An 18120-nucleotide genomic window follows, 5' to 3' on the forward strand; every position below is an offset into this window, starting at 1 on the left:
TCTACTCAACTCATATCCTGCACTGTACTTTGTACTTTTACTCTGTACTACCCTATTTTATTGTCCTACTGTTGACTGTTCTACAGCACCTTACCCTGTACTATCCTACTCTACCCTACAGTGTACTGTTCTACTGCACTCTCTCCGGTACTCTCCTACCCTACCTTGTACTGTCCTGCTGTACCCTACTATGTGCTGTCCTATTCTATCCTACTTTGTACTGTCCTACTCTACTGTCCTACTCTGTACTGCCCTACTCTACCTTACCCTGCCCTGTGCAACTCTACCTTACTCTTTACTATCCTACTCTACTGTCCTAGTCTGTACTGCCCTACTCTACCCTACCCTATCCTGTGCTACTCTGTACTGCCCTACTCTACCCTAACCTGTCCTGTGCTACTCTCCCTTACTCTTTACTATCCTACTCAACTGTCCTAGTCTGTACTGCCCTAGTCTACCCTACCCTATCCTGTGCTACTCTACCTTACTCCTTACTATCCTACTCTACCCTTCCCTATCCTGTGCTACTCTACCTTACTCTGCAGTATACATCTCTGTACTGCCCTACTCTACCCTTTCCTGTACTGTGATACTCTACCTTATTCCTTACTAGCCTACTCTACTGTCCTAGTCTGTACTGCCCTACTCTACCCTACCCTATCCTGTGCTACTCTACCTTACGCCTTACTATCCTACTCTACCCTTCCCTAACCTGTGCTACTCTAGCTTACTCTGCAGTATCCAACTCTGTACTGCCCTACTCTACACTTCCCTGTACTGTGCTACTCTACCTCACTCCTTACTATCCTACTCTACCTTTCCCTATCCTGTGCTACTCTACCTTACGCAGCAGTATCCTACTCTACTGTCCTACTCTGTTCTGCCCTACTCTACCCTTCCCTGTACTGTGCTACTCTACCTTACTCCTTACTATCCTACTCTACTGTCCTAGTCTATACTGTCCTATTCTAGCCTACTCTGTACTGTCCTACCCTGTCATGTCCACAAAGGGCTGTATATAGGTAAATGACTTAGACGTAAGAAATGTAATAAGTCATTGGCAAAAGTCAATAAGTCAAATCATTACTTTTAAAAAATCAGGTATAGTTTCTGCGCACCTGGCTACCTGCCGGGCCTGGGAGGAATAATGCCATATGTTGAAGCATATTGAAAAAAACTTACCTCATACATACTTACCTTTTGTTGAAAAAACAAAACAACATAAGACATTAATACAACATATATCCATGTGTTATGGCTTTTCGGACACTGAAGAAACATTCATAGTTTTTGCGCTAATCACAAATGTAAAAAACATCTCATTCACTTATAAAGGACAAGTTTATCTTAAAAACAAACCATCATCTGAGTATTTACAATTTCTGTGTGACGCCACACCCCTCGTTATAGTGCAAGTATTCGTGATAGAAACTGTATAAAGTCCGAAAAGCGACGTTACACCCACTCACTCACTCTTTCACTCCTACTTTATCCTGCTCTTCACTGTCCTATTCTAGCCTACTCTGTACTGTCCTACCCTAACCTACTCTGTACTGACCTACCCTACCCTACTCTGTACTGTCCTACTCTATCCTACTCTGTACTGTCCAACCCTTCCCTAGTCTGTACTGTCCTACTCTACCCTACTCTGTACTGTCCTACTCTACCCTACTCTGTACTGTCCAATTCTAGCCTTCTCTGTACTGTCCTACCCTACCCTACTATGGACTGTCCTAGTCTGTACTGTTCTACTCTAACTCAATCTGAACCGTCCAACCCTACCCTTCTCTGCCTTGCCCTTAGCCTACCCTACTCTGTACTGTCTTATTCTACCCTACTCTGTACTGTCCTACTCTACCCCACTCTGCACTTTCCTACTTTGTACTGTTCTACTCTACCTTACAATATTTCTGTTCATTTCGCTACTCTCCTACAAACTTGCGATAACAGTTCAGACGGTAGTCAAGTGGTAGTTATTTTCGAGAATTTAACATTTGAGATTATGTTTAATAGTTCGCACTTTATTCAAGTAATGTAAGATATGCGAAGGAAATGTGTCACTGTACGTTTTTGTAAGTTCGCGTGAAGAGTGGAAAGGGACGGCTGTGAGGGGAGGCTGGAGGCCGTATTTTTAGTATGTAACTCATATGCGTATATTAATATAAGTTTTTAATACGTTTTTTCTTAATAAAATATCTTTTTCCAGTGTAAGAAGTAGTTCTGTTGTATTTAAGAACTGAAGTTGATTTGTATGGTTAGATGATGTGAAGGAAGAATGTGAGTTAGCCAATTGCATGGTGCTCATTGAGCATCAGCTGACAGACCCCATTCATGATATACGTCTTTGTTGTGTATTTTACTGTCGAATTACTCAACAAGGTTTTTAATGGCCATATCCTATCAACATCATAGTTCAGAAGATTGGACACACATAATTTCTTTGATTTCTATCATGAATGCCACACAAACAGTGCATGATGAGAACAGTTTAGCATGAAGTGGTCAGTCAGGTCACACATTCAAATATTATTCATATATGATCGTTCCTGACATTGTTTATACTTGTAGAAGTATCAAACTTTAATTACAATCTTATATGTCAGATTATAAGAATCAGTTATTACGAAAATTCACGAAATATGTGAACATGTATTGTATCCAAGATGGAGTGTTCAATATTTACGTCACACATGGAATATTACGGCAAGATATAATGTACTCGTACAAAGGAAGAGATATGCTTTAGTTTGAGTGTCAGCGTGAGAATGGATACCCCTGAGGGGAAACAAATGTGGAAAGCAAATTCACGAGTGAGTGAGGAAATGGGCAAATCAATAAGCATATGCAGTGGAATATTATATCTGTATTATGGCGGCATGTGAGGTTATCCAGTCTGAACCAGTAAAACCACGAAGACACACAACCTATCAGGATTACTGATGACTCTCCATCATGCACTCTTTATTGTTGTGAAACATTCCAAAGAGTAGAATAGGTAAAATATGTCAACTCATTAAGGATTTACAGAAAGCTGCCATTCATGATATACGTCCAGGTGATGTCTTTCAGCATGTTCAGTGTATGTTATCTTAATGGCCATTACCCATCGATAGGAAATGTGCAAATCAACAGACATATGGAGCGGATATTCTATCCATGTAGGAAATATAATATGTATTGCCTCGTATTTTTCTAAGTGTACCAAAAGAAATGTTTGTCATCTACTGGTAAAGAAACAAATATTACAGCTGGATCAGTGGCGGGATGAAAGAAAATCTAGTCTGAACCAGACAAACCACGATGCCACAAGTAACCAATCACACTTGGTCCTCCATAAATCACTGAGTATTGTCACGAAACATTTCTGAGACAGAATGAGTGCCTGGTAAACTGAACTGTACACAAAAGATGGGTCACTCTGATAACGCACTGACAATAAGCTGATAAAACGTGCCTCACAGCTAGTCCTCCTTAAAGAACTATTCATGTACAGCCATTGTCACCAAGACCATCTCCAGACAAACATGGGTGAATTGTAAACTATTCTCATCTAGACTCATAATGCGTGTCACTCAGATAAACACAGAACGTAAGTTGATGTAACACACGTCACAGCTGGTCCTCCATGAAACACTTTTAATACTCAGCAGCCATTGTCACCAACGTGGTCTCAAGACAAACATGGGTGACTTGTAAACTATTCTCATCAAGACTCATAATGCGTGTCATTCAGATAACACAGAACGTAAGTTGATGTAACACACGTCACAGCTGGCCCTCCATAAAGCAATTTTAATACTCAGCAGCCATTGTCACCAACGTGGTCACAAGACAAATATGGGTGACTGGTAAGCTTTTCTGACCTGGACACATTAGGTGGGTTACTCAGACGAGATCTGATCATACATGAATATGGTATAGCATGCATTGATGCAATGGTTGATATCATACACGCATTCCAAGCAATACACGGTTAGGAAACAGCTTTGCTTTTTGCAATGCAAAAGTTTAAGTTCGGTTCTTGTATTTGCCAAAGAAAATTTTCCACACGAGCATCTGAAACCTATGAAATGCTGTAATTTATGATATATAATATCAGAAACGTATTAGATAATGACACATTTATGGTGCAAATATGTTTTTCTTAGTCTGACGGATAAAAAAGTGAAAATTTCTAAATGCAATGGCCATATCTTCTTTTATAAATCAACTGTCTGTAATACGCTAAAATAGGCCCGCTTCATGTAGAAGCACCGGAGTGTCAATATGGGTTTAGTAGGCCAACATGGGATGTAAGCAGCCTAACACAGTTGTGCCAGGCCAATATGGCTTTTGCGTGTGATTGCATTCCTTACATTGCAATCCCCAAAAGGTGATAAACTGCTGTCATGTAAGATCGTGGATCCTGTCCTATAACTGTGACATTTTTTATCTTTTTTATTCTTGATCTCTTTTACAGATTCTCTTTTGAAACACAAAGTTTAGGTAGTCAATTATAAATGTCATAAAATGTGTGTTTTCAAATTGGCCTTGTAACAGGTCTTCGGACAGTCAATTTGGCCCAGTATCATTGCCTCGGTCCAATATAGCCCAGCCAGGGCCATATGACTAACTTTGCTTTTTCCTTGTATTTTTTGTCATGGTCGTCCTCCCACTATACATACTTGTGCACACGTACATTGCCCTGGTGGAACAGCACACGTTTTGAAAGTTGCCAATGATATTTAGCCTTGACGCTGTTAATTCCCTGAGCAGATAAGCATAATGTTGGCCTTTAAGGATCAAACCTTTCGGGAGGTAGTCCATCACAAAACCGAAGCCGTCACGTTTCCTTGGAACATACTTGGCCTCTTACAGAGGAGATGTTACAGGTTTACACTGCAAGTTTATACTGATGGCTTTCCGAGGACCCCCCCAAAGGTTCATCCTCCCCACTCCCCTCTGCGTCCTCATCTCCCTCCTTATCCCTACTTTCCACTTATTCGGTACTACCAGTTCCATCCTCCTCGTCTTCCTCTCCACCGTCCCTACTTCCCTCTCCATCCTCCCTAATTTCCTCTCCTCCCTCCCTTGCTCACGCCAATCCTCCTCCCTCATACTTCCATGTCCCCCATACCCGTATGTCCGTCCTGCCTCTACATTTCCTTCCCCCTCTCATACCTCCATGTCCCCCATACCCGTATGTCCGTTCTCCCACTGCAGTCCCCTTCCCCTCTCATACCTCCATGTCCCCCATACCCGTATGTCAGTCCTCCCACGACAGCCCCATTCCCCTCTTATACCTTCATGTCCCCCTTACCCGTATGTCCGTCCCCCCACTACAGTCCCCTTCCCCTCTCATACCTCCATGCCCCCCATACCCGTATGTCCGTCCCCCCACTACAGTCCCCTTCCCCACTCATACCTCCATGCCCCCCATACCCGTATGTCCGTCCTCCCACTACAGTCCCCTTCCCCTCTCATACCTTCATGTCCCCACACAGGTATGTCTGTTCTCCCACTACAGCCCCCTTCCCCTCTCATACGTTGATGTCCAACTTACCCGTATGTCCGTCCTCCCAATACAGTCCCCTTCCCCTCTCATACATTAATGTCCCCACCCAGGTATGTCTGTCCTCCCACTGCAGCCCCTTTCCCCTCTCATACCTTGATGTCCAACTTACCCGTATGTCAGTCCTCCACTACAGCCCTTCCCCTCTCATACCTCCATGTTCCCCATACCAGTATGTCCGTCCTCCCGATGCAGCCCCCTTCCCCTCTCACACCTCCATGTCCCCCATACCCGTATGTCAGTCCTCCCACTACAGTCCCCTTCCCCTTTCATACCTCCATGTCCCCCATACCCGTATGTCAGTCCTCCCACTACAGTCCCCTTCCCCTTTCATACCTCCATGTCCCCCATACCCGTATGTCAGCCCTCCCACTACAGTCTACTTCCCCTCTCATAACTCCATGTCCCTATACCCGTATGTCTGTCCTCCCACTGTCTGTCCTCCCATTTTTCTGCTAATCTAATTCGACACAACATATAGAAAGTGGTATATGGCTACTAAGGACACAAAACTAATAATATATCCGGTGCCGTTGCCTCCGACCTCCACATATAGCTTCCATCCTCTGTCATACCCCTATGTTGTCTACTGCCACCTGCCCTTGCCAACGGTAATTTAAGGAAAGAAAAAGTGTAACCTATGCAAATCTTTCAAAATCGTTATCAATAGTACTCCTTTTATATTTCTGAGAGCAGCAATTCTTGTAACCAAGAACCCACACTAAACCTGAAATAAACAATTACATTAACACCAGGAAAAATGACAATGGAGTTTATTTAACATAGAATACGACGGCACCTTTTCATTATTAATGAAACATTTTCCCAAGTTATTTGATGATCCATTCAAGCGCTAATATAATCCTCTTTCAAGAAGGGTAACTCTATTTACCTATTAAACTCTTCCAGAGTAGTTTCCCTTAGAATGATCTTCGCATTTCATAACTTTTAAGATCCAATCTAAACAGGCGACGTACCCAATGTTGATGTGTATATTTCAAAATGTAAAGGCAGACGGAAGTGCCAAGTGATTCATAAAGTCGACGCATGCGTGGACTTGCTTTAAGTAGCGGCGTCATGACAACTGTTCGGCCTTCCTGTGTGTCAGCCATTTTGAGAGATATCACTGGAAGTTTTCACAGTTTTATCGTGCAAAATACGGGCTTTAAAAGTGTGTACAACTTGATGAGGTGGAGAAAACTATGAATCCTACCAGGACAGGTATGTGTCATTATCCTTTTTACCAGTGATAAAGCTGGATGAAGCTGTTTAAATATGTTTAAAAAGCATAAATAGACGCTGATCTTTCTATACTTCAATTTTAATTTTCATTGTCTGTATATGGGTGTTAATATTATGGAGTTGCACAATAACAGTAGGTTGTTGTTTCTAACCTGAACAGTTGTACTAAATGTACCCAGTGTTAAAACGTAACATGATACACACCCCATAATCGACTCAGGAACAGAGAAATTGTAGGATCCCTGCAGACATGTTTTCAAGACACCTAGAATTAATGACTTTTGTCTTTTATCTAAAAGAATGGTCTTGATCAGAACTTCATCCTTTATTAAATACTTCTTTGAGCCTCACGTGTTTGCGTTTTATAAATGTATACTGCTCTTCAGTACTATCATAATGATGAATTGCTTGGTGGTAGTTCCTGTGACCCTCTTGCCGCCCGGGCTGCCAACAGTGGTGATGGGAGATGGGACCAGATGTCTGGTAGACAACAGCACTATCTGGATACCAGCTGGTGACGCTATTAACCTCTCCCTGGGTGCTTGTTACCCACAGCCAATCCTCCTGCAACCTGGAGTTCAGCCATTTGTGACTGGTATCCTCCTGCCTCCTGCAGTCCAGGCACCACCTTGCAGTAGACGTAGGGAGATGATGCCTGTCTGCCAACTGCCTGTCAGCCTGCCCAGTTCAGAGATGGACCTACAGCTGATGAGACCAGAGGTATATTATATTTATGCTAATACATGTACCAGAATGTAACACAAAAAGTATGTTTTTCTTTCTTAATCATAAAGAATCAAAATGAGACTTTGACTGTATCACCCATCATGCCTTCTCTTGTGTTTTGCCCCGACTTGACCAACCGAGTCCAGTTCCTCCTTCCCAGTCTGCTAATGTTGAAACTCAAGCCATACCATCAACAAGCAGCCCCAAACCCATTCCAAGACCCCTATCCAGCTGAAGCCAAAACCTGAGCTCAAGCCCTGCAAACGCAGACCCTGCACTTTCAAGCCAAAACCTCAGCCAAAGCCTCGCATTCCCAAGGAGAAAGCGAGCAAGCATCAGCCTGAGTGCAAGCCCTACTTTGTGCCTCAGCCTCTTGGAACTCAGCATATGAAACCCCAGAGCAAAACCCTGGTGAACCGTATCACTAAGCCCTCTGGTAGTCATGGTATCATTAAGACCTCATCTAAGCTTAGTTTTTGTAAACAGTTGTTGTCTGCTGATTGTGCTTACATAAAGTCAAAGTCTGTCTTGCCCAGTACAGGTTGCAAGACCTTGCCTGTCCCTGCTAAGAATGTAAATGATGAGGTTGTTTCGGCATCAGAGAGTCCTAAGTCAGGTGGTGTCATTGCTGCAACAGTAAGTGTAAGTCCTGATAAGGCAGTGGACAGGGCTGAGCCCAACTCTGAGGATGAATATGATGTGGAATATCTGTATCATACTAAACTAATTTTAAGGAAAAAGAAGAAACCCACTACTGAGCCCAGTAAGGAGTCCCTTCCCTCACGCAAGAGGAAGTGCCCAGATGACAAAAGCGAGGTGCCCCAAGCTGTGAAGCAGGCAAGACTGGAGGATCCCCAGGACACTCTGGAGGACCTGGAAGCTCTCCTGGCTGAGTATAGCTCCAGTCTCTCGTCTGGCACCAGGGACTTCTTCTAAACACTGTAAGGGGCAGGGGACAGGTAGGTAAAGATTAGTGTGATCTTTCCATGACACACCTCCTCCATTCTTCCCCCTCCATCATCCCTACTTTTGCCTCCAACCCCGCTTCTTCCCCGTCCATCATCCCTACTTCCTCTCATCCTCACTACTTCCCCTCCATCCTCCCCTTATTCCCCCACTATCATCGCAACTTCCACGTCTGTCATCCCTACTTACCCTCCATCCTCCCTACTTACCCTCTATCCTCCCTGGTTCCCCTCTCACCTCCATACTTCCCCTCTCTCACCCTACTTCCCCTTCATCATCATCCCTCTCCATCCCCAACTTCACCATCCACACTCCCTACTTTCCCCTCCATCCTCCCTACTTCCCCGTCAATCCTCCCCTACTTCCCCCTTCATCCTACCTACTTCCACCCCATTCTCCCTACTTCCTCTCTATCCCCCGCCCCCCCCCCCCCCGCCCCCCCCCCCCCCCCGCCCCCCCCCCCCCCCCCTTACACAAACCCCGCCCCATCCTCCCCTACTACCCCCTCAATCATCCCTACTTCCCCATCCATCCTCCATATTTCTCCTGCATCAGCTGTACCTCCCTCTCCATGATCTCAAGTTCCCCTCCATTTATCCATCCCTACTTCCCTACCATCCTTACTTCTCCAATCCAACCTCGTCTACTACCCCTTCCATCCCCGTCAGTTCCCCCCTATCACCCCTACTTCGTCCACCACCCTCCTACTTCCTCCTCTATCCTCCCTACTTCCCTCTCCATCCCCCAAATTCCAACTCCATCATCCCTACTTCCCCTTCATCCTAACTACTTCCCCTCCATCATCCCTACTTCCCCCTCCATCCTCCCTACTTAGCCTCCCTCCTTCCTATTTCCCCTCCATCCTGCCTACTTCCCCCTCCATCGTCCTACTTCACCTTCCATGACCCCTGCTTCCCCCTTCAACATAACTTCCTCTCCCATCCATACTCCGTACTTTCCCTCCATGCTCTCCTACTTTCCCTCCCATGATCTCTACTTCCCCTCATCCTCCCATACTTCCCCTCCAACCTCCCCATCATCCATGCTTCCTCCTCTTTCTTCCTAACTTCAGCTCCATTCTCCCTACTTCCCCCTCCATCATCCCTACTTCCCCTCCATTCTCACTTCCTTACCCTCCATCATCCCTACTTCTCCCTCCAACCTGCCTAATTCCCCTCCATCCTCCTATACTTCCCCTCCAACCTCCCCATCATCCATGCTTCATCCTCTTTCTTCCTAACTTCAGCTCCATACTCCCTACTACCCCTTCATCATCTCTTCTTCCTCTCCATCCTCCCAAATTCTCCCTCCATCCTCCCTACTTCACCCTTCGTCAACTCCATCCTCCCAACTTTCCCTCCATCCTCCCTACTTCCCCTTGATACTCCCCTACTTCCCCCTCCATCATCCCTACTTCCTCTCTATCCTCCCATATTTCTGTCAACATCACCACTACTTCCCCTCGATCCACCCTACTTACTCTTGTTCCTCCATCGTTCCCCCTACAGCCTCCCTACCTCAGCCTCCATCCTCCCCGACTTAACCCTCCATCATCCTTACTTCCCCTCTATCCTCCCCTACTTCCCCCTCCATCCTCCCTTCTTCCCTCTCCATCCTCCCTACCTCAGCCTCCATCCTCCCCCGTTTAACCCACCATCATCCCTACTTCCACGCCATCATCCCTAGTTCCCCTCTGTCCTCCCCTACTTCCCCCTCCATCCTCCCTTCTTCCCCTTCATCCTCAGTACTTCCACCTCCATCCTCCCTACTTCCCCTTGATACTCCCCTACTTCCCCCTCCATCATCCCTACTTCCTCTCTATCCTCCCATATTTCTGCCAACATCACCACTACTTCCCCTCCATCCTCCCTACTTCCTGCTACATCATCACTAATTCTCATCTACCATTCTTACTTCTCCTCCATCGTACCTACTTCATTGTCCAACCTCTCTACTTCCCCTCGATCCCCCCTACTTACCCTCCATCCTCCCTTGTTTCCCCTACATCCTCCCTACCTCAGCCTCCATCCTCCCCCACTTAACCCTCCATCATCCCTACTTCCCATTCATCCTAGCTACTTCCCCTCCATCCTCCTTACTTACCTCTCCATCCTCCCTACTTCACCCTACTGGCCGCTCCATCATCACTACTTCCCCTTCATCAACTCTCCTGCCCAACTATTCTTACTACTTCCCCTTCATCCTCCCTACTTCTCCTCTATCATCCCTACTTCCCCTCCATCATCCCTACTTCCCATCCATCATACATGCTTCCACCTCCATCCTGCCTACTTCCCCCTCCATCCTCCCTACTTAACCTCCTTCCTTCCTATTTTCCCTCCATCCTCCCTACTTCCCTTCAATCCTCCCTACTTCCCCTCCATCCTCCCTACTTCCCCCTCCATCCTACCTACTTAGCCTCCCTCCTTTCTATTTCCTCTCCATCCTCCCTACTTTCCACTCCATCATCCTGCTTCACCTTCCATGCCCCCTGCTTCCCCCTTCATCATAACTCCCATCCATCCTCCGTACTTCACCTCCATCCTCCCCTACTTTCCCTTCCATGATCCCTACTTCCCCTCCGTCCTCCCTACTTCACCTCCATCCTCCCAACTTCCCCCTCCATCCTCCCTACTTCCCCTCCATCCTCCTCACCTCCCCTCCATCCTCCCTACTTCCCCTCAATCATCCCTACTTCCCCCTACATCCTCCCTACTTTCCCCTCTATCCTCCCTTAATTACCCTTCCATGATCACTACTTCTCCACCCTCCCTACTTCCCCTCCATCCTCCCCACTTCCCCTCCATCTTCCCTACTTCCCCTCAATCATCCCTACTTCCCCTCCATCGTACCTGCTTCCCCCTCCATCCTACTACTTAACCTTGGAATTCCTTCCAATTTCCCATCCATCCTCCCTACTTCCCCCCAATCTTCACTACTTCACCTTCCATGCTCCCTACTTTCCCCTCGATCCTCCCAACTTCCCTCTCCACCATCCCTTCTTCCCCTCCATCCTCCGTAATTCCCCTCCATCGTCCCTACTTCCCCCTCCGTCCTCACTGCTTTCCCATCCAGTCTCCGTACTTCCCCTCCATCCTCCACTACTTACTCTTCCATGATCCCTACTTCCCCTCAATCCTCCCTATTTACCCCCCATACTCCCTACTTCCCCCTCCATCCTACCTGCTTAGCCTATCTCCTTCCTATTTCCCCTCCATCCTCACTACTTCCCCCTCCATCATCCTACTTCACCTTCCATGTCCCCTGCTTCTCCCTTCATCAAAACGTCCTCTCCCATCCATCCTCCGTACTTCCCCTCCATCCTCCCCTACTTTCCCTTCCATGATCCCTACTTCCCTTCACTCCTCCCTACTTCCCCCTCCATCCTCCCAACTTCCCCTTCCATCCTCCCAAATTCCCCTCCATCACTCCTAATTCCCCTCCACCCTCCCTACTTCCACTCCATCAACCCTACTTCTCCTCCATACTCCCTACCTCTGCCTCCATCCTTCCCTCTTTCCCCTCCATCCTCCTTACTTCCCCCTCCATCATCCTACTTCACCTTCCATGTCCCCTGCTTCTCCCTTCATCATAACTTCCTCTCCCATCCATCCTCCGTACTTCCCCTCCATCCTCCCCTACTTTCCCTTCCATGATTCCTACATCCCATCCATCCTCCCTACTTCCCCCTACATCCTCCCAACTTCCACTTCCATCCTCCCAAATTCCAACTCCATCACTCCAACTTCCCCTCCATCCTCCCTACTTCGACTCCATCAACCCTACTTCCCCTCCATCCTCCCTACTTCCCATCCATCCTCCCAACTTCCACTTCCATCCTCCCAAATTCCCCTCTATCACTCCTACTTCCCCTCCATCCTCCCTACTTCGAATCCATCAACCCTACTTCCCCTCCATCCTCCCTACCTCTGCCTCCATCCTTCTCTGTTTCCCCCTCCATCATCCCTACTTCCCCTCCATCATCCCTACTTCCACTCCATCATCCCAACTTCCCCTCCATCATACCTACTTCCCCTCCATCATCCCTACTTCCCCTCCATGCTAATATGCTTGACCTCCATCCTCCCATACTTCCCCTCCAACCTCCCAACTTCCCCTCAATCCTCACTACTTCCGTACTTCTCCTCCATCATCCCTACTCCCCCTCCATCGTACCTGCTTACCCCTCCATCCTGCCGAATTTCCTTCCATCCTCCCTACCTAACCTCCTTCCTTCCTACTTTCCCGCAATCCTTCCTACTTCCCTTCAATCCTCCCTACTTCCCCTCCATCCTCCCTACTTCCTCCTCCATCCTCCCTATTTCCCTCTCCACCATCCCTTCTTCCCCTCAATCCTCCCTACCTCTGCCTCCATTATCCCCTGTTTCTCCCTCCATCCTCCCCACTTCCTCTCAATCCTCCCTACTTCCCCTCAATCATCCCTACTTCCCCCTATATCCTCCCTACTTCCCCTCCATCCTCCCCTACTTTCCCTTCCATGATCCCTACTTCCCCTCTATCCTCCATACTTCCCCTCCATGCTCCCAACTCCCCCCTCCATCCTCCACACTTCCCCTCCATCCTCACTACTTCCCCTCAATCCTCCCTTTTTCCACACAATCCTCCCTACTTTCCCTCCATCCTCACTACCTCTGCCTCCATCCTCCCCTGTTTCCCCCTCAATCATCCCCACTTCTCCATCCTCCCTACTTCCCCTCAATCATCCTTACTTCCCCTCCATCACCCCTACTTCCCCTCCATCCTCACTACTTCCCTATTTCCCCCTACTTCCACACGATCCTCCCTTCTTCCCCTCCATCCTCCCCTGTTCCCCCTCCATCATCCCCACTTCTCCTCCATCCTCCCTACTTCCCCTCAATCATCCCTACTTCCCCCTATTTCCTCCCTACTTTCCCTCCATCATCCCTACTTCCACTCCATCATCCCTACTTCCCCCTATTTCCTCCCTACTTTCCCTCCATCCTCCCTACTTTCCATCCATCATCCCTACTTCCTTCTATTTCCTCCCTACTTTCCCTCCATCATCCCACTTCTCCTCCATCCTCCCCTACTTACCCTTCCATGATCCCTACTTCCCCTCCATCCTCCCTACTTCAACACCATCCGCCCCACTTCACCTCCATCATCTTTACCTCTGCTTCCATCCTCCCCTGTTTCCCCCTCCATCCTCCCTACTTCTCCTCCATCATCCCTACTTCCACTCCATCATGCCTACTTCCACTCCAACCTCCCTACTTCCCCTCCATCCTCCCTACTTCCCTACTTCTCCTCTGTCATCCCTACTTCCCCTCCATCATCCCTACTTCCCCTCCGTCGTACCTGTTTCCACCTCCATCCTGCCTACTTCCCCTTCCATCCACCCTACTTAACCTCCTTCCTTCCTATTTTCCCTCCATCCTCCCTACTTCCCATCAATCCTCCCTACTCTCCCCTCCATCCTCCCTACTTAGCCTCCCTCCTTCCTATTTCCCATCCATCCTCACTACTTCCCACTCCATCATCCTGCTTCACCTTCCAGGCCCCCTGCTTCCCCCTTCATCATAACTTCCTCTCCCATCCATCCTCCCTACTTCGACGCCATCATCCCTACTTCCCCTCAATCTTCACTACTTCCACTCCATCCTTCCATATTACCCTTCCTTCGTCCCTTCACCCCATTCATCCCCTCCAGCATCTCTACTTATCCTCTATCATCCCAACTTTACCTTCATCATCCAAACATCACCTCCATTTTACCAACTTCCACCTCCATCCTCCCTACTTAGCCTCCCTCCTTCCCATTCCCCCTCCATCATCCTACTTCACCTTCCATGCCCCCTGCTTCCCCTTTCATCATAACTTCCTCTCCCATCCATCCTCCGTACTTCCCCTCCATCTTCCGCTACTTTGCCTTCCATGATCCCTTCTTCCCCTCCATCCTCCCTACTTCTCCTCCATCCTCCCAACTTACCCTCCATCCTCCCTACTACCCCTCCATTCTCCCTACTTCCGTCTCCATCCTCACTACTTCCCCTCCATCCTCCCTACTTTCCCTTCCATGATCCTTACTTCCCCTCCATCCTCCCTACTTCCCCTCCATCCTCCCAAATTCCCCTCCATCACTCCTACTTCCCCTCCATCCTCCCCACTTCGACTCCATCAACCCTACTTCCCCTCAATCCTCCCCTGTTTCCCCCTCCATCATCCCTACTTCCCCTCCATCCTCCCTACTTCCCTACTTCTCCTCTGTCATCCCTACTTCCCCTCCATCATCCCTACTTCCCCTACATCGTACCTGCTTCCACCTCAATCCTGCCTACTTCCCCCTCCATCCTCCCTACTTTCCCATCCATCTTCTCCTACTTACCCTTCATTCTCCCTACTTTCCCCTCCATCTTCCCCTACTTACCCTTCCATGATCCCTGCTTCCCCTTCATCATAACTTCCTCTCCTATACATCCTTCGTACTTCGACTCCATTCTCCCCTACTTTCCCTTCCATGATCCCTACTTCCCCTCCATCCTCCCTACTTCCCCTCCATCCTCACTACTTCCCCCTACATCCTCCCCCCTTCTCCTCCATCCTCCCTACTTCCCCTCAATCATCCCTACTTCACCTTCATCCTCCCTACTTCACCTACATCCTCACTACTTCCCTCCATCCTCCCTACTTTCCCCTCCATCCTCCCTGCTTAGCTTCCCTCCTTCCTATTTCCCCTCCATCCTCCCTACTTCTCCATCCATCGTCCTACTTCACCTTCCATAACCTCTGCTTCCCCCTTCATCATAACTTCCTCTCCCATCCATCCTCCGTACTTCCCCTCCATCCTTCCCTACTTTCCCTTTCATCATCCCTACTTTCCCTCCATCCTCCCTACTTCCCCTCCATCCTCCCAACTTCCCCCTCCATCCTTCCTACTTCCCCTCCATCCTCACTACTTCCTCTCCATCCTCCGTACTTCCACAACATCCTCCCCAGTTCACCTCCATCCTCTTTACCTCTGACTCCATCCTACCCTGTTTCCCCATCCATCCTTCCTACTTCCCCTCCATCCTCCCTACCTCTGCCTCCATCCTCCCTTCTTCCACACCATCCTCCCTACTTCCACTCTATCGTCCCTACTGACTTCTCCATCCTCCACTATTTAACCATCCATCCTCACTACTTACCCCTCCATCACTCCTACTTCCCCTCCATCCTCCCTACTTCCCTCTCCACCATCCCTTGTTCCCCTCAATCCTCCCTACCTCTGCCTCCATCCTTTACTGTTTCCCCCTCCATCCTTACAACTTCCCCTCCATCCTCCCTATTTCCCCTCAATTAACCCTACTTCCCCCTACATCCTCCCTACTTTCCCCTCCATCCTCCCTACTTCCACACCATTGTCCCTACTTCTCCTCCATCATCCCTACTTCCACTACATCCTCCCTACTTCCTCTCCATCATCCCTACTTCCACTACATCCTCCCTACTTCCCCTCCATCATCCCTCCTTCCCTTCCATCCTAATAGCTGGACCTCCATTCTCCCATACTTCCCCTCCAACCTCCCTACTTCCCCTCCATCGCACCTGATTCCCCCTCCATGCCTCCCTACTTCCCCCTCCCTCCTCCCTACTTAACCTTCGTCCTTCCTATTTTCACTCCATCCTTCCTATTTTCCCTCCATCCTCCCTACATCCCCTCCATCCTTCATGCTTCCCTACTTCTTCTCTATCATCCCTACTTCCCTTCCATCCTCCCTACTTCCCCCTCCCTCCTCCCTACTTAACCTCCTTCCTTCCTGTTTTCCCTCCATCCTCCCTTCTTCCCTTCAATCCTCCCTAGTTCCCCTCCATCCTCCCTACTTCCCCCTCCATCCTCCCAACTTACCCTCAATCATCACTAATTTCCCCTCAATCCTCCCCTACTTTCCCTTCCATGATCCATACTTCCCTCTCCACCATCCCTTCTTCCCCTCAATCGTCCCTACCTCTGCCTCCATCCTCCCCTTTTCCCCCTCCATCCTCCCAACTTCCCCTCAATCATAACTAATTCCCCCTCCATCTTCCCTACTTCCCTCTCCACCATCCCTTCTTCCCCTCAATCCTCCCTACCTCTGCCTCCATCCTCCCCTGTTTCCCGCTCCATCCTCCCTACTTCCCCTCCATCCTCCCTACTTCCCCTCAATCATCACTAATTCCCCCTCCATCCTCCCTACTTTCTCCTCCATCCTCCACTTTTTAACCCTCCATCCTCGCTACTTCCCCTCCATCCTCCCCTACTTTCCCTTCCATGATCCCTACTTCCCCTCCATCCTCCCTACTTCCCCTCAATCATCCTTACTTCCCCCTCCATCCTCCCTACGTTCCCCTCCATCCTCCCTTCTTCCCCTCCATCACCCCTACTTCCCTCCATCCTCATTACTTCCCTATTTCTCCTTACTTCCACACGATCCTCCCTTCTTCCCCTCCATCCTCCGCTGTTCCCCCTCCATCATCCCCACTTCTCCTCCATCCTCCCTCCTTCCCCTCAATCATCCCTACTTCCCCCTTCATCCTCCCTACTTCCCCTCCATCCCTACTTCCCCTCCATCATCCCTACTTCCCCCTCCATCATCCTACTTCACCTTCCATGCCCTCTGCTTCCCCTTTCACCATAACTTCCTCTCCCAACCATCCTTCGCACTTCCCCTCCATCCTCCCCTACTTTTCCTTCCATAATCCGTACTTCCCCTCCATCCTCTCTACTTCCCCTCCATCCTCTCTACTTCCCTCCATCCTCCCCTACTTTTCCTTCCATGATCCCTTCTTCCCCTCCATCCTCCCCTGTTTCTCCCTCCATCCTCCCAACATACCCTCCATCCTCCCTACTTCCCCTCAATCATCCCTACTTCCCCCTATATCCTCCCTAATTTCTCCTCAATCCTCCACTACTTACCCTTCTATCCTCCCTACTTCCACACCACCATCCTCCCAACTTCCCCTCCATCCTCCCTAACTCTGCCTCTATCCTCCCCTGTTTCCCCCTCCATCCTCACTACTTAACCTCCATCCTCCCTACTTGCACACCATCCTCCCCACTTCCCCTCCATCGTCCTTACCTCTGCCTCCATCCTCCCCTGTTTCCCCCTCTATCGTCCCTACTTCCCCTCCATCCTCCCTACTTCCACTCCATCCTCCCTACTTCCCCTCCATCCTCCCAACTTCCTCCTCCATCCTCCCTACTTCCCCTATATCCTCCCTATTTTCTCCTCCATCCTCCACTACTTACCCTTCCATCCTCCCTACTTCCACACCACCATCCTCCCCAATTCCCCTCCATCCTCCCTACATCATCCCTACTTCCACTCCATCATCCCTACTTCCCCTCCATAATCCCTACTTCCCTTCCATCCTAATAGCTTGAACTCCATCCTCCCATACTTCCCCTCCATCCTCCCTACTTCCCCTCCATCCTCCCTACTTTCCCCTCCATCCTCCCTACTTCCCCTCCATCACCCCTACTTCCCCTCCATCCTCACTACTTCCCTATTTCTCCCTACTTCCACACGATCCTCCCTTCTTCTCCTCCATCCTCCCCTGTTCCCTTTCCATCATCCCCACTTCTCCATCCTCCCTACTTCCCCTCAATCATCCCTACTTCCCCATTCATCATC

At 48.8% G+C, this 18120-nt stretch overlaps 3 protein-coding genes across 3 annotated transcripts; all 3 read left to right on the top strand.

The window, feature by feature from the left end:
* The first annotated feature begins 12052 nt into the window (after window positions 1-12052).
* LOC139464747 (uncharacterized) lies at window positions 12053-14405 on the top strand. The gene is made up of 2 exons (XM_071246258.1): window positions 12053-13312; window positions 14025-14405. Exons 1-2 carry the CDS (start codon window positions 12053-12055, stop codon window positions 14403-14405), a joined length of 1641 nt encoding a protein of 546 aa, XP_071102359.1.
* LOC139464748 (uncharacterized) lies at window positions 14402-15250 on the top strand. Its single transcript, XM_071246259.1, has one exon. It carries the CDS (start codon window positions 14402-14404, stop codon window positions 15248-15250), a length of 849 nt encoding a protein of 282 aa, XP_071102360.1.
* A 1507-nt stretch (window positions 15251-16757) lies between these two features.
* LOC139464749 (uncharacterized) lies at window positions 16758-17462 on the top strand. Its single transcript, XM_071246260.1, has one exon. It carries the CDS (start codon window positions 16758-16760, stop codon window positions 17460-17462), a length of 705 nt encoding a protein of 234 aa, XP_071102361.1.
* The last annotated feature ends 658 nt before the right edge of the window (window positions 17463-18120 follow it).

The sequence above is a fragment of the Haliotis cracherodii genome, unplaced genomic scaffold, assembly GCF_022045235.1.
Source record: "Haliotis cracherodii isolate W230 unplaced genomic scaffold, xgHalCrac1.p SCAF_17, whole genome shotgun sequence".
NCBI classification, from domain to species: Eukaryota; Metazoa; Mollusca; class Gastropoda; order Lepetellida; family Haliotidae; genus Haliotis; species Haliotis cracherodii.